The sequence below is a fragment of the Lepidochelys olivacea genome, assembly GCF_965140295.1.
Source record: "Lepidochelys olivacea isolate rLepOli2 genome assembly, chromosome: 2".
Classification (NCBI taxonomy): domain Eukaryota; kingdom Metazoa; phylum Chordata; order Testudines; family Cheloniidae; genus Lepidochelys; species Lepidochelys olivacea.
In genome coordinates this window covers 195,496,750-195,520,311 of record NC_140412.1, presented here as the reverse complement: position 1 = coordinate 195,520,311, position 23,562 = coordinate 195,496,750, and the positions used below count along the sequence as shown (strand labels likewise).

Here is a 23,562-nt window from a genome sequence, read left to right as displayed (position 1 = left end):
TAGAACACCCGTGGGCCTCAGCTGACAGGGAATCCCTAGCCACCATCACCAGAAGCCGCTCTTCATCTCCTGGCCTGACTTACTTTACATGTGTGTGGCCATGACAGTCTCATACCAAGAGTCTCAAGCTGGTGGGTGAGAAAGTAAGGATAGCCTAATTGCAGAAGTGGGGAAGATCTCATACAGACAAAAATAGTGAAAAGCAGGATGTGCTGTGTCTCAATGTGTCTAAAAGATTAAGAGAAATTGCTCCTTTGAATTCAATAGGAATAAAACCCATGTGATTGATCTGCTTGGTGTCCACTCTTCAGTGTTAAAGGAAGCACACGCTGCATTGCATGAGAGTGTAGGTGGCATGTCATGCTCCTTGCTCTAAAGAGGAAGCTCTTCCTACCCTAAAGAAACTGACCTCTGCAATGAACTGCAGACGGATGAACCGTAGCATACAGGTGCTACCTGCATATTATCTAGTGAGCCCACAGATTAGATATTCTGCTTTGTTATACTGGTATAACTCCACTGACTGTATAGGAGTTACTCAGGGACAAAGCCCTGCTGTGTCTCACTATGTCAGTAGTAATATGGACTTTGTACTTGTGAACAAGCTGCACTGCCCTTCCCATTACTTGAGTTACGTTCATTTTCTATAAATCCACAGGTGTTACTCTTCCGTTACATTATTGTGCCTTGTTTCTTGTGTTTGTGGCTAATTGTTCCAGTCACACTTTTCTCAAGTTAAACCCTTTTCAAATTTACAAGACATTTTTTTGTCCCAGAAATCCCTAACAGAATTCTGATTGGTATGTTCATCTGGAAACCAAGCCCACATTGACTTGAGTGGAGACAGGTTTCACCCCTCCAGTCCTGATACAAAAACTGAGGTACACTTCACCCTTTATACCAATTTCAATGCATATGGTGAACAAAAAGGTGTGTCGTTATACCATGCTCACATGGTTTGCAAAAAAATAAGTAAAAAAAGCCTGAGAGAGAAAGATGCCTCTCTGTCACCATTACATGGGAGCAATAATATAACACGCTTGGTGGCGTGGAAGGATTTAGGAGCACAATGAAAACAGAAATAGGATGAAAATGTAAAAAGCTATTTCCCCCAAAACCTGCATGTTTGACTGAGAATTTTTTAGCACTTAGAGAAACATTTTCAAAACAGACATCTAATTTAAATTCTTACCCAGCTGAGTAGTTTGATCATTCTTCTCTAAGCTAGGATAAATGCACTATCCCTACAACTACCTTTTCGTTTGTGAGCCTTCTTAACACAAGCCTACCATTTGTTTTTTTTAAATGCCCCAAGAAATAATCCAGTCCATTGAAAAGCAGTACTTGGAACTGTACATCCCAAGTAACTTACAGCAAACTGTATGTGTAAAGTCTATAGTGGAAGGACCATTTTAGCACAGTATTTTTCAGTGTCACAATATTGAGCAGATTTCAGAAGATAATTTGTGGGACTTTCACTGAAAATGTCCAACTTCATAAGACTGTAAGATGAATACTTCTCCCCAGTCTAAGCACAATGGAAGCCCACTCCATCAAACAGGAGAAATGGCCCTAACGAGAAACAAAGGAGGAAGCAATTTCCTTCATTTTCCTCTAGCAGAAGTAGATATTAATGCCAGATTGTTAGTAGACGAGATGAGAAAGACTGGAAGCAAGTTACTAATATTTTATTTAAAATTAAAATATTTTAGAAATCCAGTAAAAAACCATAGCACATTTAAAAGGCCACAGGTTTAGAATGGAACATTCTTGAAGTATTTTGAAATACTGCAACTGGAATTTCAAGGCATTTGCAGTACAAGCCAAAGAACTGTACATAGTTATACAACCATTATATTTTCCTAACCAAGTAAACATAAAAAAACCCCTCCTTAAATCTCAAAGTAATGAAAATACAAATTAAATTCGCCAGTGAAAAGTTATCTAGATATACATTACACATGTACAGCAACAAATGAACATATTCAAAGGTGTTTTTATACATAAATTTTATATTTTAAATAGGGCACTATCAAGCTAATTTGCTGTGGCAATCAGTTATACATACTCTATAAAGAACCTCACAAAATGTTTCCCTTTACTGGAAGTTTTGTATTTCTCTTGTAGGAGTTGGTTTCTGTGCTTTCAATGGAACTGAAATCAACATGATGGCAAGTGGTGTTATGTCAAAACATCTTTGGCAGAATTCTGGGAATAGTGCAAGATAGTTCACTGCTTTCCAGGTGTGGAGGGTGAAATTGGGAAAGGGGTGGAGGTTGGGGAGGGAACCAAATACAATTGTGGAAGCCTACAGTAACCCAATATCCTTAACAATAGAGTTGACACAGTAACATACAGTAACAACTTTTGATATCTAGTATCCAAGGGATACTGCTTGCTTTTCTCTTCTATCGATATAGTAATTTTAAGGTACGTTAAATATGGAGTCTAAAAATAAGATTAACAATTTCCTGGAAAGCATAAATGGGATAAAAGCTTTGTCACCACGGAATCTGGTATAAAGACTCATCAGGTGCTTCTGATGTCTGAGAAGGATCCATTGCAATAGGCTTAAGACTCTCAACAGGGATGGGAGCAGGCCCATAACCCCATAGGCAACTACTGATGACCCTCTCTTGGAGATAGGACACAATGCACAGGTAAGCTGCCAATAGCCATTACTCTCTTCCACAGGATTTATTACTGATGAAGCAAGAATTTTTTCAGGAACATTTAATCCTGCTTAAAACTGCCCCTCTCCACTTTTGAGACCAAGCCTAATTTAAAAAAAAAAACAAAACAAAACAAAGAGCGGAGTCTGACAAAAAAAACCATCAAATAGGATATTTTTTGACTGTGTGAAAAAAATTCCAAACCATTTTTACAGCAATAAAGTCTCTCACTCCAGCCAACGTACAAGTGTGTCCGGGCTCTGAAGGACTTGCGTTCAGCTCTCTTCTATTTATATGGTTTCTATGGTTGTTTGTAAAAACTGCTTCCAAATATCTATGAAAAAGTTACATGCTCAGTCTTCATAGGTTCACTTAAAGAAACTCAAATAAGAGTTGTAATCCCAAAAAGTCTTTTTAAAACAAAAAATGAAGAGTTTTAGACCAACACCATGCTCATAAAACTTATGCCAACACCACTACACACACACACATCATTTTAAGTCAGTAATTCCAGTTCTGTACATCCACAACAACGTGCATCAACTCACTTGAACCCAAGTCCAGGCTGGTCTAGTGGCAGCACTCTATTGCCACATGAGAGACTGCACGTCTGACAAAAACTGGGTGTGCTTTTGAGGGTCGTGGGCCTGCCACCTCCTAGAGACCGCCCATAGCGGATTAGAAAGTAGAGCTAACTAGTTTTCAAACATTATCCATTCCCCTTTCATAACATAGTTGATCACAAATGTTTTTCATCCCTTTCTATTGGAAAAAGGCATTTTTGGTCTCTTATTGCAGAAAGAAATAAGTTGATACTCAAATCTAGATGAGGGTCACCCATTTGTTGAGAGTGGTGGAAGCCCCATTGCTGGACAACACACTAGGAACACACGCTGCAGGGAACGGTCCCGACATAGCAAGGGGGTGGACTGAATGCTACTTTCTACTTATATCAAGGTCTCAAAGTGCTCTACAAAGGTGCATAAGTATCTCCATTTTTGCATGGTTTAGTGGTAAGATCATAGGACTGTAAGTCAGGAGACTTGAATTCTAGTCATTCTTCTGGCACTGACTCCATATAACAGAAAATCACTTGGCCTCTCTGTACTTCAGTCTCTTCATCTGTAAAAATGAACTTAGTAGTTATTGCCTCTTTGTAAAGCATTTTGAGATCATGGGATGTATCTAGGTTCTTCTATTGGTGCCTATAACTTTACTATGTGAGTACCAAATGCACTTTATTATTACAGAGATAAGAAACCATGGCAGAGAGATGACTTAACACACCTCTTCCAACACAAATTTATCTAATTCTATAAAGGACATTGGAGAGTTAATTGACTCTGCTCTGTCCAAGAGCTGAGTGCTGCAGAGGAAGCACAAATATTGGTTTTTTGACAACGGGGAGTCTCTTCACATACTTGCATGCTGGGGAAAGCATGGCCAACCCCCACACTGGGAAAATAAAATTTAACAAAACAACAAAGGGTTCTTGGTGGAAGTCATTCTAGATATCATTGCAACAAGCTTATTTTTACATTTATATTTAAAATCAAGACTTATAGCCACTTTTGATGCAAAAAGTAAAAAAAATTAGTAAAAACCATGCGCAGAGAAATTAACAAAACAGGATGGAGCCAAAGATTGATAATATTCAGCAAAATGTAGTGTTAGTGTCAGATTTCCTTCACAAACAGGTTCAAATGTTCAGGAGCTGACACATTTAACGAAGGGACACCATTACAACCATGTTATGTTTGATCATCAGAAAGTAGCAGCCTTAGAAAAAGCCTCTGATTTCACTTACAATACTTTAACTCCCTAACTACTACTCTGTCCTCAAAATAGGGCGAGAGTAGAAGACAACCCGTTCCTAGAGGGTTTAGTCTCAGTGCTGCCTCAATGATTTAAAGGGCTGTAGGTTTGACTTAATACATTTTGGGAAAGTGATGTTAATAGTCTCAAATCATGGAAGACATGGCAAGAGTCATGAAAAGTCAGACAAACTACTTTTACATAACAAGGCCTCTAAGATACCAGAGTTTTGGGGGTTTTTTTGGTTAAATATCTACTTTGGGGCACCTCATGCTCTCTTGGAAGTTTACTACAATTTATCCTGCTTACATAGCCCACCCTTGCAGGTGTAAGAATCTCATTTTCCCCTCCACAGAAAAAAACCCCAATCTGAAGAATGCCTTTTCACCACTGCCTTGCATATGTGACTCAACCTGTCTGGTCTTTTGCATCCTTGCACTGCTTGTGCCTAACCCACTGCTCACTAATAGCTTCCCTTTTCATCCCATGGGCTGCTGTCTTAAGTCTAGAAGTTTATACAACTGCTTGCTTACTTATTTATCCATTCATCAACTGAGTTGCACGTAGGTGCAAGGACAAACAATAATCAACTTTCATGACCATTCATCTTCAATTTTACATGGACAAACTGTACATGTTATTAACAGTATGTGTGATGTGCACTGGAACAGTGCCAAAGTTTTATTATTTCATTTTTAAGTTAAAACTTTCCCTGGCAAAGCTTAAGCTAATTACTTTTTGTGCTGCCCTCGTGAACTGAAAGGATTAATTGGTCCCTGCCCCCTTTTTTTAAAATATATCCCTTTAGCTGTTTACAGGCAGTTAGTTTCCTCTCAGTTTTCTTTCCTCTAGGCTGAAAATATTGGCCTCTTAACCTTTCCTCTTAATTTTCAAATTTCTTCTTTCCTTAATGGGTTTAATGATATTTTTAAAGAATGCATGACTTACAGCTTTAAACTTCCACAAATATGGAGTGCAAAAGTCACTCTATGATACACCACTTGACTATCAAACACACACAAGCTAGCTGTATCTGTTTTACCGACTGCCTTTAAAAAAGAGCAGTGACTTTCAGAGACACAAAACAAAACAGAATCTAGAAGTACGGAGTAAGACACACAAGATAAAATCAAAGTAAAGAATGACTTGTTTGGGGACAGAAACCTCGATGAGATTGCAAAATTTAGTTTCCCTTTTACATTCACAGTTTAACCGATAAAACAAGGAAAGAGTTTTATTGTACTACTTCATTCTTAGTATCAGAGGCAAGAAGCTGGATATCGCATACATAGGTAGGTGTGAATTAATGCAACAGATTCTAATTCTGGCCTGCTGTATTTACATAAAATTTAAATATTTTTAAAACATAACTCAGAATTTAAGCCTGATGAGTTCCCCTGTACTACAGTCATTCTTCTCAGAAGTCTCAGTGCTTTCAGTTACTGATGTCTATTTTATGTTTAAAAAAAAAAAAAAAAAATCTATTTGGAGGCAATTTCTTCCTTTTAGAATGTCCCTCTGACAATTATTAGTCAGAACAAGTTAGATGGAGAATTGTACAAGCCCTGATGCTCCACATACTATTGTTAAAAAACGTAAGGAGTCTATAAAAGCTTATGATAGGGTCAGACTTGTACAAAGCTGGATAGATGCAAAAGAGAGAGAAGACAAAGTTACCCTCAATGCAGTGGAATAAGTAGGGAAATTAAAGTATTTCACCTTGATTAATTTAACTCATAGAAATTAAAGGACTTTTTTAAAGTTCAGCTTTAGTTATTCAGCGGCTGATTTTCTGGTGTGTTCTGTGTGTTGCCAGTGTTCTCCACTTTATTTTCCTTCACTTTACGATTCTCCATAAAAAAGTGAATACCATCAGCTAGAAATCCTATACTTGCGAAAAAGCCAAACACCTGTGAATGTGAAAGAAACAGTTATTTAAAATGTATACATAAACATTAATATTATTCCAACTTTGATTGAGAACCTGAAGCAAGAGAATAAGCAATCTTCTTCCTGCAACCCCTCCCCACCCCAGCTTTACTGTAGTATTTCTATATACAGCCAGTCTCCAGTCTTTTGAAGTCAATGGTTCAGTTCTTAACAAAAACAGATCAGAAATCATAAGTGTGACATATTTTTTTACTTATATAGTTTTTATTTCTTGGATCAGGTGTGCATGGTACAGGACCTTACTGTTTGATTGCAAGGAATTCAGAGTAAAAACTTTTTACATACTAGCTTAGAAGCAGACATTAATGCTATTTTTTTTTTGAAGTGTTAGGTGAGGTAGTAGCACAGTAGAGATATAGTCAAGGCCAACTAAAAATGAGTCAAACTGGTGCCTGAGCATTAACGAGATTCTGTGAAGTTTGAGAAAGATAGTTTTATACAGTTGATTTGAGCCAACACAATAGAATATAAACAATTAGATCTAAGAGTGAAAGAATTCTTCCATCTCCCTGTTTTGGGGGGAGGGAGGGAGCGAGGAGCCATGAAAGTGTCTGAGTTAATGTTTGTGTCACAAACGAATATTACAAAAGATAAACATATTCTTCCTGTAAATTCTAAGATCATTCTGATTATAGGATAAGAGTTCTTTACTTTTCTAATGAATCTTTATTCAAGAAGAATGTTCTTTCATTTTGATGCTTTATAAATTACCACAGCAATAATATGGAGACTCTTTAAAAAGTGTGCTGGAGAAGCGAGACACTAGGACTTCTCCACATGAATCCCAGAACTGCCGAACATCCAGTGTTCCTTGTGAGGTACATGCCCTGCTGCTCGTCTAACTATTTCTGGTACCATATTGCTTCCTAGATGCTCTGAATATTCTGCACACTTGAACTCTGCAAGTGCCCTCCCTGCTATAACTGGCTCCCCAGCTGTATGTCTGTTACCACTACCCACTCATCCTTTATGAGGATGTTCTAGAGTCCCTAGGACAGTGGTCCCCAAACTGTGGTGTGCGGCGTGGAGGAACATTCGGAGGGAGGGAGCGCTGCCCAGCCCTGCTCAGCCCTCAGACCAGCTCTGATTTCCGCCGCAGCTCCGCTCCAACCCCTGCTCTGCCTCCAGCCCAACCTCATTCCCTCTCCACCACTAGCCTCAGCTCATCTGGTCCCAAAACCATGGGCTCCAGCCCGAGTCCAGACATCTAAACAGCAGTGACACAGCATCGCACCCCAAGCCCTGCGAGCCTGAGTCAGCTGGCATGGGCCCGTCACGGGTGTCTCTTTGTTGTGGAGAAAGCAAGAACAAAACTGGTGAGTCTGAGAGAAAAGGTGTAGAACCTTGAGGGCCAGGGTCAGAAGGAAGGGTGAAACGAGGACAGTGACCCAGGGAGGGGTCAGAAAATATAGGGCCAAGGTTGAAAAGCTAACAGAGGGGACTAAGAGCTTTTCCCAGCATCCACAATATTATGGAGCTCCTAGGGGGCACCGAGCTTCCAGCAAACCTTATGAAGACCACAGCTAGAGAATGTGCCCATCATGTGGATCTCCCACACTCTGTTGTAGCAGAGATTTATGTACCAGGTCTTAGGAGCCCTAATGTAGCCACCTCTTCCTGCATCCTTATCTCAACAAATGCATTGCCTTCTGTTTTCTGCCCACAACCTGGCCAGAGCTTCCCTTCCTCTAAACCAGGAGCTGAAGGTTTAACACAGTATGGAGTCTGGAGTGTTTTCACATACTTACAATTGCAACAGTTTCAACAGATGACTTGTCACTGGTTGCAGCAAACACAATGGAAGCTACAAAAAAGAGAACTCCCACTACTGTAGTGACCCAGAAATCCTGCAATCATTAAAAAAAAAGAAAATTACAAACTAGTGGAGGCACTGGTTGGTAAAGGAACCAGAAAGGGAGGTAGAACGAGTTTCAGATGGGTATGTATATTCATGTGTGATGGAGACTACTCATTTATATTTTAATTGAAAAGGACAGTCACTTTTAAAAAAAAATCTCATTAAACACACATTACCCATGCCACTAGCACAAGAGATTTAAAAAATTCCCAGTTTTAATAATCTAATTTACTTTTCACTACAGGTTCTCAGTGTTGCCATGTTTGGGTTGCAGAAGAATGTTTGTTTTTTGGAAAAAAAAAAAAATTCCACTGAAATTTAAAAACAAAAAACAAACAAACAAAACCACATGGAAATATTTCTCCTGGTCTCACATTTTGTGAGTTCTGACTTGTTCTTCCCTGTAGCAGGTGGTCACCCACTCCTGCCTCAAAAAAGCCCAGGGAGAGGGCTGTGGCAGAGAAGGAAAAGTGGGGCTGATTGGGAGAAACAGCCTCAGCTGGGGGCCATGCCCGGCTTAATCAGGGCCCAGCTGGCCCTTATAAGAGGGCAGTGGGCCAAGAGCACACAGTCTCCTCTAGCTGTGGAGAGAGATGGGCCTGGCTGCTGGGGAGCGTACCTGAGGTGAAGCAGAGCTGGGGAAGGCCAGAGGAGCTGGGAGGCTCCAGACTGGAAAAACTGCAGGCCTGGCAGACAGCCTAAGACAGGGTACTGGGGTTGCAACAGGGCACCCCAAGGTTAGGCAGAGGCAGCAGGTCCAAACCCCCCTTGCCCATGATGACTGGCTTATACGGACTGCAGTTGGCCCCAGTGAAAGGGGATTAGATGGTGACTGGCAGTAGCCCATAGGTTGAGGCAAGGTGGGGATAGAGGGTGGAGGCTTCCCCAGGGAGGGGAGACCCAGATCTCTGGGATACTGCCTGGAGGGGCAACACTCCAGGTAAAAGGGCACTGGGGTCTGGGAGGGACACAGGCCAGCAACAGAGAGACACCAGCAGAGGGTGCTCCGGAACTGATAAAAAGAGCTAATTCCCAGATGGCCAGCAGGAGGTGCCACTGGGTGAGTCTGTAGCCTGTTACATTCCCCTTTACTCATTTTTACTTAATGCAATACCAGAGGAAAAACCTGCACTTCTTGTTTTAGATATCAGAGATGAGAAAACACAGGAAAGCCCTTTTAAGAACAGAATTTGATTCTATCTATAGCCTTTTATACCAAAGGAATCCCAACTTGCTTTACAAAAATGATCTTGAAACAGACATGACAATCACCTGCAGAGTCAGAAATGCAAACATGGGAATTACAGGGTGAAATCATGTGGCCTGTGTTATGCAGGAGGTCAGATTAGTTGTTCATAATGGTTCCTTGCAGACTTAAAAGTGTATTAAACTTAGCTGTAACAAAAGAGATGCACACACATGCTCAAGAGAACTTGTGTTAAATAAAACATGCTTACTGATCCTTAACTAAACCTATTATCACTCATAATGACAGGTTTCAGAGTAACAGCTGTGTTAGTCTGTATTCGCAAAAAGAAAAGGAGTACTTGTGGCACCTTAGAGACTAACCAATTTATTTGAGCATGAGCTTTCATGAGCTACAGCTCACTTCATCGGATGTGAGCTGTAGCTCACGAAAGCTCATGCTCAAATAAATTGGTTAGTCTCTAAGGTGCCACAAGTACTCCTTTTCTTATCACACAAGAATCTTCACTGTATGTCCGGATAGATAACATTGGAAAATACTGAAATGCACTGTGCCTTCCCTCACCCACAGTAATATGCAGGGAGGAGATTCACTGGCATAGGACTCATTTTGTCAAGTGATTTTTCAAGCAGTTTTAACCCCTTTCTTCACGCTCTTTTATGCCACTCAGCTAGTTAAGGGGCACACAGAGGAGAAACACCTGCTTTGGTCTGAACCCTGGGTCTTTTATCCCAGGTTTAGAACCAGCAGTCAGCTTTCCAGTTCCACAGCCCAGAGCTGAAACTCTGTATCTCACCGTAGCCAATGTGAAAATGTGTAAATAGTTGCTAATATAAAGAAGGTAACTCAGTTAACATTGTGTAGTCTTGTTAACAAATAGTGTATCTTGTCTGGACAGAACAGTTATGTAATTTAAATTGCTTTAACAAAAAACACCTTAAAATTTAGAAGTGAAAATAATGATAAAGCAGTTCCTTACCAATTTGATTAATTTATCCTTCTCAACTTTTTCATACGCAGAGGTGCAATATACAGTCAGTATCAGGATACTCAGAAAGGTAGCACTGAAACTTATAAACTCGAAGAAGTAAAGCCCACCACACAGGATACAACTCTCCACAATTTCTTCAAGGATGAAGGCCAAAAGGGAAAGCAGCTGTGGAAAAAAAAGATTATTCAAATTATCTAATCCATTTGCCAATGTCTGTATCAGGCAGTCAGCTGATATTAAAGCAGTGAAAATAATTATTTCTGATAAAAGAAAAGTTTAAATGTCAAAGCCAAAACAATTTTGTATTTGTGGTTTGTGACCTGACAGACCACTAGACAAGTACAAAAATGCCACAAATTAAACACTTGATATGTAGAGAAAAATGCAAGCTTGCTGTAAAAATTAACTAATACAGTACAGGCAGCTGAACAGCACACACTACACCAGACACACACTTGTCGACTATACAATATACATTACCAGTTCATGGTTTCATGCATGAGAGTGAAGGGAGCAGACTAGGAAGACAGGTTTTTGGTTGTCAGATGCCCACTCAGGACAAGCAAAATTGTATTTCTTTCTGCCTACTGGGAATGCTGCAAGACCTGAATGTAGTCTCAGGTGCATTGGCTGGTATGTACAGCCCAGAGCTGAAAATGAAAACTAGTGCCCCAGCTTCCTTATAATAAATGGCAGAAGCAGCTCATCCAACTCAGCTGCTACTTGAAATTCTACTTTTGATGCTGATGAACCATTTGTGCCCCCGCCATATTTCAGAGAAAGTACACCTAGCTAATTATGCACACACTCCCCACCCCAGTGCAGAATGCGGAAATGGCTCTTTTCCAAAGCAGACAGCAAGTTTTTTTGCTGAGACCAAGGTCAGATACACCAATTGATCAATCTACCAGAAGTTCTACACTCACCTCAGACCATCTTATTTTCAAGGGAAGGACACAAGTTATTTTTTTTTAAAAGAGACCTCATTTGAGCTACTAAAAAAAACAAACAAGCAAAAAGTTATGATAACTAGGCTGTCCACAGGACAAGTCACCTTAAATAAATGTTTCCCCAGCTTAAAGAAAGGAGAACATAGTTGTATTGTTATCCTCTCAAGTGTGTTTGCATAACATTTTGTTTGCAGTTCTCTCATTTTGGCCAGTTCCGTATGGCTAGGTTTCCCCATACTATATTACTGACCTAGGGGACAAACCCCAACAGTAAAGATTCAATGGAGTAGGACATTCCAGGAAGGGAGAACCTGACTGGGTCATAAAATTAAGGGTAACTCTATGAAGGCTTTGTTTCCATACCAACCATTCACTTTTTTACAAATACAACTTGTATCATGCAAGCCTTCCTGGGTAGAGGGCTTAACTTCAGGACTCTATTAATGTTGATCTTAACCTTCAGGTATCACTCTTAACAAGACTTTGCTCATCTCCACACCCATCCCCCTCATAGCCTGTATCTACACTGGCAAATTCATGATTTGCAATTCATTACTGTTGCAGCAGCTGCAAAGGTTGCAGTGTACACAGGCCTTCAGCACTTTTACCAGCACATCATCTAACCAACATGCCAGTCTACTCTGAACAGGTTTAGGCAACATGGAGGTGAAAATAAGAGATCTGTCTCAACTACATCTAGTGGTGCTACCAAAGGCAGAATGCAACAGTAGGAAATTTTGACTCTGTAATTGAATTGCAGAAGAATGGTTGGGTTTTTTTGTTTGTTTGTTTTTGGGGGGAGGGAGGGTTTCCACTGAAATTTGTTTCCACTGAAACAAAACAAAAGGAAATATTTCTCCTAGTCTTACATTTTGTATAGACCAGGCCACAGAGAGCTAATGCCATCACCTTTGCAGTACTACCTATCTCTACCAACTTTATGGTCAGAATCCATGATTTGACTATACGCAGACAGCATGCTCATCTCTAGACAAAATGTTATTAGTTTTAATACCTTTAAATTTACAAAGCAAAATTAACCTATAAAAGTTTATGCGACTGAAAGCAGAGTCGGAATGAGCTCTACCCTGACATCTGGTGGTGAGCTGTGGAAAAGGATTTCAGGGGCTGATCTTGTTTTCATGGGCACTCTTGTTTGCATGGGCACACCCACCCTGCCTAGCATGATGGACTGCTTGCCCAAATGGTCACTTTGGCTGCTGTCAGATCAGTCTCTCTGTTATTGGGGCAGGAGTAATAAAGTGTTGTTATCCTATGTGAATCAAGGACAGTAGAACTGTACTTGGCATTTGATGACGGAGGGACTCGCCCTCAACTACGTAGCACTCGCTAGGCAAGGGACAAGGGGTTCCAAAACCCAGGGAATTGAAAGAGGCTGGGGACAGGTATGGGTACCTGGTAGTTTGGGCCCCAAACACTACTTTGATGCCTCCTCTCTCCATGGTGTAATAACAGAGCTAATTTTGGCTCCCTTAGGAGTCTGGTTACATCCTGCAGAGCTGAAATCACTGACCCCTAGGTCTAAGCATTAGACCGACTTTGGGCTAGTGGTGCACCAGCCCTGAGGCTCCCCCTACTACCAGCCAAAAATCACTGAGAGCTGAAACTGGTGAAGTTGCTGAGAGCTGTGTTAAGTGGGAGGGACATGAAGACAAGTTGGTCAGCGGACAGCAGGAGGACTAGTGCAGAGAGTGGAGTGGATAGCTGGGCGGCTGGCGGAGAGGAGCGGACAGCCAGTGGAGAGGCACGGAGTGGAGCGGATAGCAGGGCAGCTGATGGACAGGCGCAGCTGGTGGTGAAGACTGCAGCAGAACCCCATGGAGAGGCGTGGCACTTGGCCATTGACCCGAGCAGCAGAGCATGTAAGATGCCCCCCATACCTCCCTCCACTTTCACCCAGGCTGGGAGGTAAACTCTGCAGATGAATTTCTGAACTCTGGGGGGGCTGCACTGACCAAGAACAGTGGGAGGGGGGTGACTAGTGGGTTGCTGGATTTAAGAGCCTGAGGGGAAAAGGTCACTGCCAAACTTACTTGGGGGTGGCTCTTTTGCTCATGGTTGGTGTTATGAATCCTGTTTGTGGTGTTTCCCCAACATAATGCTGCACTGTTTCCCTCCTTTATTAAAAGGTTTTTGTTACTCTCAGACTCTGTGCTTGCGAGAGGGGAAGTATTGCCGCTCAGTATTGCCTGGGGGGTGGTATGTAATTGTCCCAGGTCACTGGGTGGGGGCTCGAGCCGGTTTTGCATTGTGTTATTGAAACGGAACCCCTAGATACTGAACCCGGCCCTTGTTGCTGCCAACTCTGACGGGCAGAAGGGTTACACGACATTGCTATAGTTTTACAACTCTATGTCCTGCCACTTTAGATAGATTTGTTACATATCTTAGAAATCCTTATTAATTACATTGTTGCTACGCCTGTATAATAGAACTAGATGGGTCAATTTCACTTGTAAGCCCAAGTATCAGTCCTACTAGACACAGAAAACCTTGGGAAAACCAGTACTCTCCAAAGCCTTCTCTACACTTAAGTTTTGACACTACCTATGCTAGCATAGTTAAACAGACAAACCCCACCCCCAGTATACCAGCAGTTAAACCCATAGGAAAGTGCTTAGACTGATATAGTTTAGGCTATGTCTACACTAGGATTACTTTACCAATATAATATACCGGTATTCCTATACTGGCAAAGCACACCTAGCGTGCATGCAGCTACATCAACAAAGTTATGCTTGTACTGGTATAGTACAACTATACTACATGATAAATAGGCAGAGGATTATATATGGTGATAGAGAGGCAGAAAGCAGGCAGGCATATATGAAAACAGAAAGATCGAAAAGGTGATGGATGGATAGATCATTTCTTCTCACTAAGACAAGTTCTAATGTCCCCGGCTGCTGTACAATCTGTACATCTGTACAATCTATATCAGGAAAATCTCATTTTTTTCTAGTACAGGCGGTGTCTACACTACAGACTTCTGGGGGCAGAGCTATGTCAGTCAGGGATTACACCTTTTCACACACCTGACTGTAAAGCTATGCCAGCACAAGTCTGTAGTGCAGACATGGCCTTATTCCAGTTCAGCAAAGCAAAATAAGTTATACCGGTATAACTACATCCACACCAACGCTTTTACTGGCATAACTATACTGGTAAAATATCACACACCAGCATAGTTACACCAGTAAAACTTTTTAAGGATAGACCAAGCCTAAGAATCAGGGTTGTCATCTTCTCTGTTTATCCAAAGATTTTGATAATATCTCCATCTCCCCCTTTACATCTTTAAATAATCACTCTAACTAGGTTCCACTGTCTGATTTTCATATAATAGCACAATAATATGTATTTGGACTCACTAAAAGGCAGAAAAATATTTTAATTAAAAACACTTATTTTGGACAATTAGTTGCCAGTGTCCATTTAAAGAGTTGGAATTCAAAACAGCTACTTTTGACTGATATTTTCTAGTTAATAACTTGCACCAAGCTGCTGCACATGCTACATAGTGGATCCTAGTCAAGGAAAATAATGTTCAGCCTGAGTTTTTCTTTTAATATGAATATTATTAGCAGGTCAGCACATGTGAACTGTAAATTTCCCAATCTAAACCGTGCCCAGAGGGCAACATTTCAGACTAATATTCTATATTGAATACTCAACAGTATTAAATAGGATACATCTTAAAGAATGAAAAGAACTACAGCTAAGAAACAAAAACAATAAGGCCATTTCTCAGCGTACTTCCTTTTTCTCCTGTAGCTGCTATTAGACAGATTGCTTAGAAATCAACTTCTGCATAAAATAATGATTACTATAGATTTCTCCAAAATATTTCAAATCCATTTTTTGAGGATGTATGGGGGGGATGTCCTTTTTTGCACTTGCTTTTTAATTTAAAAAGCAAAGATAGCCATTACAGGTATTTTCCATTTCCTCATTACAGTGTTTATCACAAGCACACTGAAAATGTGAGTCACATGTTTTCGTTTTCATTCATAATTTGTGCTCTTTATCAGCAGTGAAGAGTTTCAGTATGAATCACCTTCGCTGCCCAGTGAAAAAGTAGAGCAGAAAAGAAGCAAAACATAATTGCTAGAAACCCACTTTGAACAGAGCTCAGAAACCCAAATAACCATGACGCTGGAGCAATGGTGCTCCTCCGCTTGATCCAAAACCAAATGGCTCATGAATATTTACTAACCGCTATCCTTTTGTCCCTGAAAGTCATTCAGCTGCTTGCATGTTAATGAACGTGCCACAGTTAAATTTAAAATCAGTGATGAAGAGGAAAGGTATCACCATTTAAACGACTTCCTTCAGGTAAAGAGGTTTTTCCTACATGCAGAATTTGACAGCGTACGGTCAACCATGCTTTTCCTATTATGTAAATTGGCAGCTGTGGGTTTTTTTGTAACTACTCCTTCAAGCTCAATTTCTTATTATAAGCTTTAGAGGGAAATTATTTAAAAGGAAATGTACTGTCCTTTTCTCCCTACAACTGAGTTCTTTATCTGGAATTATGAAGACTTAATTGCTCTATTCTTAATTGGTATTTTCTTCCGCATTTCTGTTAACTGTAGTCATCTGTAGAAGGGGCAGTTAACTGCTTACTATGCTCTTTTGAGTGCTCTCCTTAAACTGTTGCAAGGGGGAAAACAAACACAAAAGAGTTGACTAGCAAGATGAGGAAGGGAAAACTGATTTTAAATAGTTCTTTTTTAATTGTATATCTAACTTCACTTTATACATTCATAGTATTCTGTTAAAGCTATTTAACACATCAAATAATTATTTCTCATATTAACAAAGGGCCATCATCCGTCCTATATTATTATTTGTAGTGTGGTAGAGCCTAAAAATCCCAGTCAGAGTCCAAGACCCCAGGGCACGAGATGCTGTACAAAGACATGGATTTTCCTCAATAGGGCACAGGAGATTCCACGTTTCAGAGTTTCCTCAGAATTATTGTCGAGGGTCCCCTGCCTTTAAAACCTGCAGAGGTCCTGACAGCCACACAGCTCTTTAGAGGCTAACTGGAGCCGAAGTACCTGTGGAGGACAAATGCCTCTGCACTATACTTCCCTAATTATCCACTCTCCATGAGAGCACAGTTCTTTAGAAAAAAGTGCTACCATGAGGTCCCTCCCGGAAAAGCACAGAAAATCATCCTAAGGACTTTCAACCAGCAGTAATTTTTATTTGAATTAGCACTCTGAAAACTCTTAGACCCATGGGTAAACCACCTGTAGAGAATGGCTGCTCCCTCGCTTCTCTTCCCTTCCAGAATTGCAGAGCCTTTACTGTGCAGAGTCTTCTATACCAGAGATTCTCAAACACTGTGGGTTAGAGGGGCTTGAGAAGCTGCTGGCAGCGGCACTGCCTTCAGAGCTGGGTGCCCAGCCAGCAGCCACCATGCTCCGGCCACCCAGCTCTGAAGGCAATGCCACCGCCAGCAGCAGCGCATAAGTAAAGGTGTCATGATACGGTATTGCCTATATACTTAAATGGCTGTTTGAATCAATGCCTTACTGTTTTAGATACTTACTGAGAGCTGCATGTTGATTTAAAAATAAATAAATCAGTATATATATTTGTGTGGCAGTAGGAAGGGCATAAACTACTACAGATGTAAAAAAAGGGGGGGGATGATCAAATAAGTTTGAGAACCTCTGTTCTACACTGTCTGAAGACCACTAGGGAGAATGTATGCAAGTTCTGTCTCTCCTCTACAATGTCAGTTTACCCTCTGCTATGCAGTGCACAGGGTAGCAATGTGGCCAAAAGGTATTACAGCTCACTTTTAATACATTAGCCCCATGTTGCGCATCCACACCCATCCACCCGATATTAATACCCTCCTTTATCACTTGAATGATAGTCACTTATTGATACTAACATTATATACACTCTTAGTAGTTATGTATAATTCTGTCAAGCCTTAATGTTAGATAGGTCTGAACATACAAACTAAAGTTGTGAAAACAAAGGAAAGTTAAAGAAAGTGAAATACTTGCCTATGAAATTGTAACTGTTTAACCACTGTTGTTTAGAGCCTCAATTGTAGCATTTCCCCAGTGAAATCTTCTGGTTTAAAATTACATACTAAAGGTTGCTATTCAAAGGATTCTGCTGATTTCACAAGTCTTTAAAAGCAGGGTTTGTGCAGTGAATGAATAGTTCAGAAGCAAGAGCAGATCTTTAAGCTTAAATTATAACTTTCCTTTTCAGTCTAGCGTTATGCACTAAGGTTTCTGCATTCAATACTTTTTCTTTTTAAATCCGCCACTTAAATGACAAATATTATTGCTTTAGTTATCAATTCAGAATCCTAGGTCTTGGCACAATGTGCCTTCTCCGATCCAACTTTCTATAGAATTTGAACCAGTTTTGGATTGAAACTAAATTCCTTTTGTATTAACCAAAATTAAAAGAATTCCATGCAAAACTCAAAGTTCTGAATACCAAATGCCAAAGTTAATACTTAAGTTAATACTTAATAACAAAGTTCTTTGGCAGGTACATTTTTATGTGATACACAAAAATGGTTTCAAAAAGAGGCTTCAGCAGTCAGCATATCTTATCATTATTTATCTCTAACAACTATGAGTCATAAGTAGAGAGTTCTCTCCATTGAGAATATCATGCCATGATCTTAAAAAGTGGAAAGTAGTTCTCTGCAGTTGGCTTTACAGTATTTTAGGGAATATTGTACCATACATATAATGGAATCACAGATGATTTGCTGTATGTAACATTCTATTTAAAAAGCACCCTAGAAAAGTGGTAGTTTGCAATTTTAAGATTGCAGTACTCAGTTTTAATCACTGTTTTGCATATTATCTGTATGACACTAGTCTCTAGCACCCCAATGTGCTATTTACTGTAAAAAATATAGTGAGAGACAGCTGCTACCCCAAAGAGCTGAATAGACAACATAGACAAAAGAGTGGGAGGGGAATAAGAGACAGAGAGGTAATATGACCTTCCCAATGCCACACAGTAGGTCAATGGTAAAGCCAAGATTGGAACTCACTTCTGCTAACTCCCATTGCGCTATCCATTAGACCACATTACTACACAACAGATTGCAGAGATTACATAACATATTACCTGGATTTCTTACTTTCCCTTTCATATTACTTACCTGGATTTCCAAAACAAGTAAAACTATTTCACAAATAATTTTTAAGTAAACTGAAGCCTTTATACGCTTTCATTCGACAAGGGCATGTCACTCATAGAAAGCTACCTGAATTTCAACCACAGTAATGTACAAGATTTATTTTTGAATGTGTGTCTGGACCAAGAACCAGGGTAGAACCCCAAGACTCCCTCAATTTGCCCACCTCTGGTCTAGAAGATACAATCAGAAATTATTAGTTTTGCAGTTCTCAAACTGTGGATTTGTGTCTCCAGAGATAACATACTTGTTAACAGCAAAAATGTTTTTAAATAAAGAAATAAATAATATATAGAGGTGAGAAATAACAGACCTCAGCCCTATTGTCCCTCTGCAAATTTGTGTACACAGAGCCAATCCTTACCTCTCTCTAAAATTGCAACATTTCAAAAAGTTCAAGAAGATTGTTGGGGGCGGAACAGATCTGGAAAAGTAGTAGTCTGGAGATAAATGTGAGAAGGGAGGGACAGGCAGTAGAAACAAAAGTGAAACTGTTTGAGCAGCATATTCCAGAAGTCTGGAGGCCTTTCTGGATGTAGCCTTCATTGATTTGAGATCTACCATACCATTCTCTTACTAGAAGGGAAAACCTATAATGGCAGCAGACCATAAAAGAGACCCAATTGGGGTCTCATCTATCTGAGTTGTGAAGAATACTATTAAGGTTATAACAATCAACAAGAATGCACTTTTATGTAGAAATCCAGGATTAAATCGAGCCTGACTAGTGATTTAAATCAAATCCACCCTGCCAAGAACTCAAAGATTTGTGCATTTTGGGAGAGAAAGAAGCGAGGTAGAGCCCCGCGCAGATAAAAGATTTGTATCCACATTCAATCCACAAACATGGTCCGCAAATATCCGCATCCGTGGATATCCACACATTTGCAGGGCTCGAAAGATTAACGAAGTATCTCTCTGATGAGCTAAAGAGAAATCTGGCTTTGGTTACCTACCCTTCTGGTGTCCCTACAGTGACGAGATAAGGCCATAAACTGCCAAAGCTTTAAGAACTGTTGAGTTTGTGCTCACATGGGCCCAGCATTCTCTTGTGTTGTTTTGCTTATGAATGGTTCTAGCAATTTCCCTCTCCCCCCTAACCGGAAAGGCTGTTGCCAGAGGGATGCACCTGTAGTTGTCTATGAAGGCACACGAGTAGTCTATATAAATTACCAGGACTGTTTATATGAGCAAAGTGTTTGCATGGCAGTAATACCCACCAGGTTCATTTTATCTAACAGTAAATGTTTTATCATTAAAAAACAAAACAAATCAAAGAACAAATTTACCCTCAAAAATATTTATATAAAGCACTTTAGGGCTTTGAGAATGGTTTAAATATAAATTTAAACCATAACTTTCTGAAGTTTTGTGTGTTACCTTACCATTACCTGGCATATTCTTTTTCTTTTTTAAATGACTGTCATATGTTTTCAAATGTTATGGTTCTCTTTTTGGCAGTGCCTGATTAATGACCAAGGGCAGAAATCACCTGACACTCTTGTGAGTATGACACTGCAGACCTAAAACCCACTCAGCTTTCAGGAAAACTGATACTGACATTTTATTGTTGAGTCCCGTTCCCATTTAGGTTTCACTATCTTCCCTAAAGCCAAACCATGCTGTGCTGTTTTAATTTTTGTATATATTAACCAGAAATTTGAGAGAGATCATTTATGACCTCCCACATTTATGAATAAGGAGCAAAAGATTACACAAAATACACATAAAAAGCCAGCAGAAGAGGATTCCTTCCTTTTGAAGGCTTAGGATTCTTTTGACTTAGAGTGATCCACTATGTAACACTCCAACCCCACTACAGTAGCTCACCACAATATAATGAGGGTCAACCAAGATTTGCTACCACCTATATTAATGGAATGGCGCCTCTGGTACAGAACGTTAAGGCCTTCACATAAGTTCAGACCAGTTTAATTTTAAGTTCAAATGCTAAGACCACAAATAGAATGCCACAGTGGACTGCGTGCTCTGGATCCTGCTTATTATTTGAACCTACAAAACCAATTGAAATCACTTGCTAAATATAGCACAAACTTCTAAACAGTCAGTGTCTGTGACTGTACTGTCCAAATAGATGTGCCATACTGGTTCTGTGAAGATGCCTCCACAGTAATAATAGTTTGAGTCTGCAGAAGCGATATTACAATCGCAAATGCCAGTTCACCAATATACTGGCCTTTAAAAGTTGAAAGTGTTCTATTTAATATGACCAGGAGTTATAGATTTGCCATTTGATTTAGACTATTGTTTTAACTTTTTAAATTCAGTTAAGACTTTTTATATCAAGCTAAATTCTCTGACTGAAGTAAATGGTGGCTCTGTGTCTACATTTAAAAGAAGAAGTATCTGTACTAACTTCTATTTTGGTTAGGAGTCTAGGATATTATTTTTAAGATTTGTTTTTGTTAGAGTAAGGTTTTGTCTTAACATGTTATTGGTCATTTTTATATGCCACCTGATATTTTGTGCAATGATAGATATAGCCTCCAAAATGGAAATCAAAAGAGGCAGTAAAAGATTGCAGACAGAAAAAAAACACAGAAAACTCACTAAGGAAAAAAGAAAAACATGAAATTTAACACAGTAACAACTACATTTACAACTTCATACTTATAGCAACAGTATTCATTGCCAAATAAAACACATGCAACACAACCAAGGGGCAGCTGGAAACATTCTTTTTTGTTGTACTCAATTTTGTCCTCTTTTTATGTAGACAGCTTAGTTTATAACAGAGAATTATAAACTTAACACAATAGCCAGGATTTCTATGGCTCTAACATGAAGCAGATTTATATCAACATCCAAATAAATAAAAGCACCATAAAGTTTTCTTTTTAGTGGACTTGAAACAAGTGATTTTTTGAAAATCTACTAATCTAGTTGAGCATTCACTCCAAGTACAAAGGGAGAATGGTGTCAAGACAGGAACAACAAAGAGCAGGGGAGTGGTGTGGAAAGAAGGAAGACTGTAAATGGGGAGGGGGAAAGTGACATTGTGCAAGACAACAGGTTAAGAAATATTAATTAATGTTGTATGCAGTGTTGGTGTAGCCTCTTGGTCTCAGGATATTAGAGAGAGATGGTGGGTGCAGGGATATATTTTATTAGACCCAATCTCCACTGGTGAGAGACCAGCTTTTGAGCTTACACAGCTCCTTTTTTCACTTCCGAGACCTGAAGAAGGGCTCAGTGTAAGCTCGAAAGCTGCCCTCTCACCAGCAGAAGCTGGCCTAATAAAAGAGACTAATGAACCAAGATGGCTGAGGTAATTAATGTCTGTTAACCCCTTTTTTGCTTTGTGACCCTGCACTGTATAGTCAACAAAGGCGTCAACCCTATTGCACACAGCACACCACCCTCTACTCCAAAGCCAGCCGTGCCAGAGCAGAGGGCAGGGTCCCAGGTAAATGCAGGGACAACAGCAAGGGGGCAGAGGACCCACAGAAATGCAGGGCTAAGAAGGACCAGTCCAGCCCCCTGCGCTAGGACAGCGTCGAGCGTTTCTACAGGCCCCCAACACTTCCCCAAAGCACCCGGAGCTGCTGTCTGGTTTCACCAGAGCAACAGGCAACCCCGCTGCGCTGCGCCGCACCCCAGCCCTGCCTGGCGCGAGCGATAAACAGGGCCACGTCCGGGACCAGAGCGGGGCCACACCTCGCACCCCCACGGGCTGGGCGCGCTCGCAGCGGGGCGGGCAGGCGCGGGCGCGCAGCTCCGGCCCAGAAGAACCAGCGAGAGGCTCGAGCCGCCCGGGACCAGCCCGGCAGGGCCGCGACACACCGAGTTTCTCGCCGCCCGGAGCCCCAGCGCATACCGCGCCGCGCGTCCCCCCGCCCCGGGTAGGCCCGCGAGGCCGGGGCTCACTCACCGCTTGCGCCGCTTTGAGCAGCAGGCGCTGCGGGGTGAGCCGGTGGAGGGTGCAGGCGCAGGCGCAGGCGCAGGGCTTGCTCTGCGGCTCGCGCTGCAGCTCGGTGGTCTGGTTGTACACGGCGCCGTTGTCCATAGCAGGCGGGGCGGGCTCCGGCAGCCCGGGCTGCGGCCAAACGAAACCCAAAGGCCGGGCTGCGGCGCCCGCGGGCCACCAGGGCGCAGGAACGTCCCTCCGCCGCCGGGGGAAAAGCGCGAATCCGGCCGCGCCCCGGCCGCGCCGCCTCCTGGACTCCCCGCCCTGCGCTTCGGGGAAACCCCGCCCAGCGCTGAAGTCCCCGGCACGTCCCCTGTGCCCGCCCCCGGGGTGCCTGTGCGCCGTGACCTGTGCTGAGGGGCCCTCTCCCCAGCGACATGCGTTTTAGACAAAAAGAAAAGGAGGACTTGTGGCTCCTGAGAGACTAACCTGTTTATTTGAGCGTAAGCTGTAGCTCACGAAAGCTTTACGCTCAAATAAACTGGTTAGTCTCTCAGGAGCCACAAGTCCTCCTTTTCTTTTTGCGAATACAGACTAACACGGCTGCTACTCTGAAACGAGTTTTAGATAGTGAGTCATCGGTATCTTTCCTTGCGGCTTGTACAGGAGCGCGGCTGCACTCCGGGGCTGCCCTCGGCTCCTCACTAGGCCCACGCCAAGCTGGAGGAGCTTCCCCAACCCCCCCGGGAATACCCAGGGTAATTCCAGTACCTTCCCTGGGCAGAGTCCGGCCCCATGTCCCCCTGTGACGATTCCCTCTTCTCCTCACTCTCCTACCGCTCTACTCATTCCTTGAGGGGGACCCCCATTGTCCCCCTCCACTTGCAGGGAGGAGCTACAGGGCTCTGTCCTTGGTCCTCCTGATCCTCCCCCCCCCTTACCTTACCTGTGGGTAATCTCATCCACAAATTCAACTACCATCTCTAGGTGGGTGAATGAGATCTCTACTCCAACCTGGCTCCGGTCCAAACAAAT

General features: G+C 41.5%; 1 protein-coding gene across 1 annotated transcript; it reads right to left on the bottom strand.

Moving 5' to 3' along the window:
- Positions 1-1,725: 1,725 nt before the first annotated feature.
- On the bottom strand, positions 1,726-22,966 carry CMTM6 (CKLF like MARVEL transmembrane domain containing 6; the record flags this gene model as incomplete). The annotated part of the gene is given in 7 exon segments (XM_084621543.1): positions 1,726-6,397; positions 8,186-8,284; positions 10,482-10,658; positions 22,552-22,800; positions 22,802-22,837; positions 22,843-22,911; positions 22,913-22,966. Coding segments are annotated over 7 exon segments (825 nt in total). The 3' UTR covers positions 1,726-6,256.
- Between the last annotated feature and the right edge of the window lie 596 nt (positions 22,967-23,562).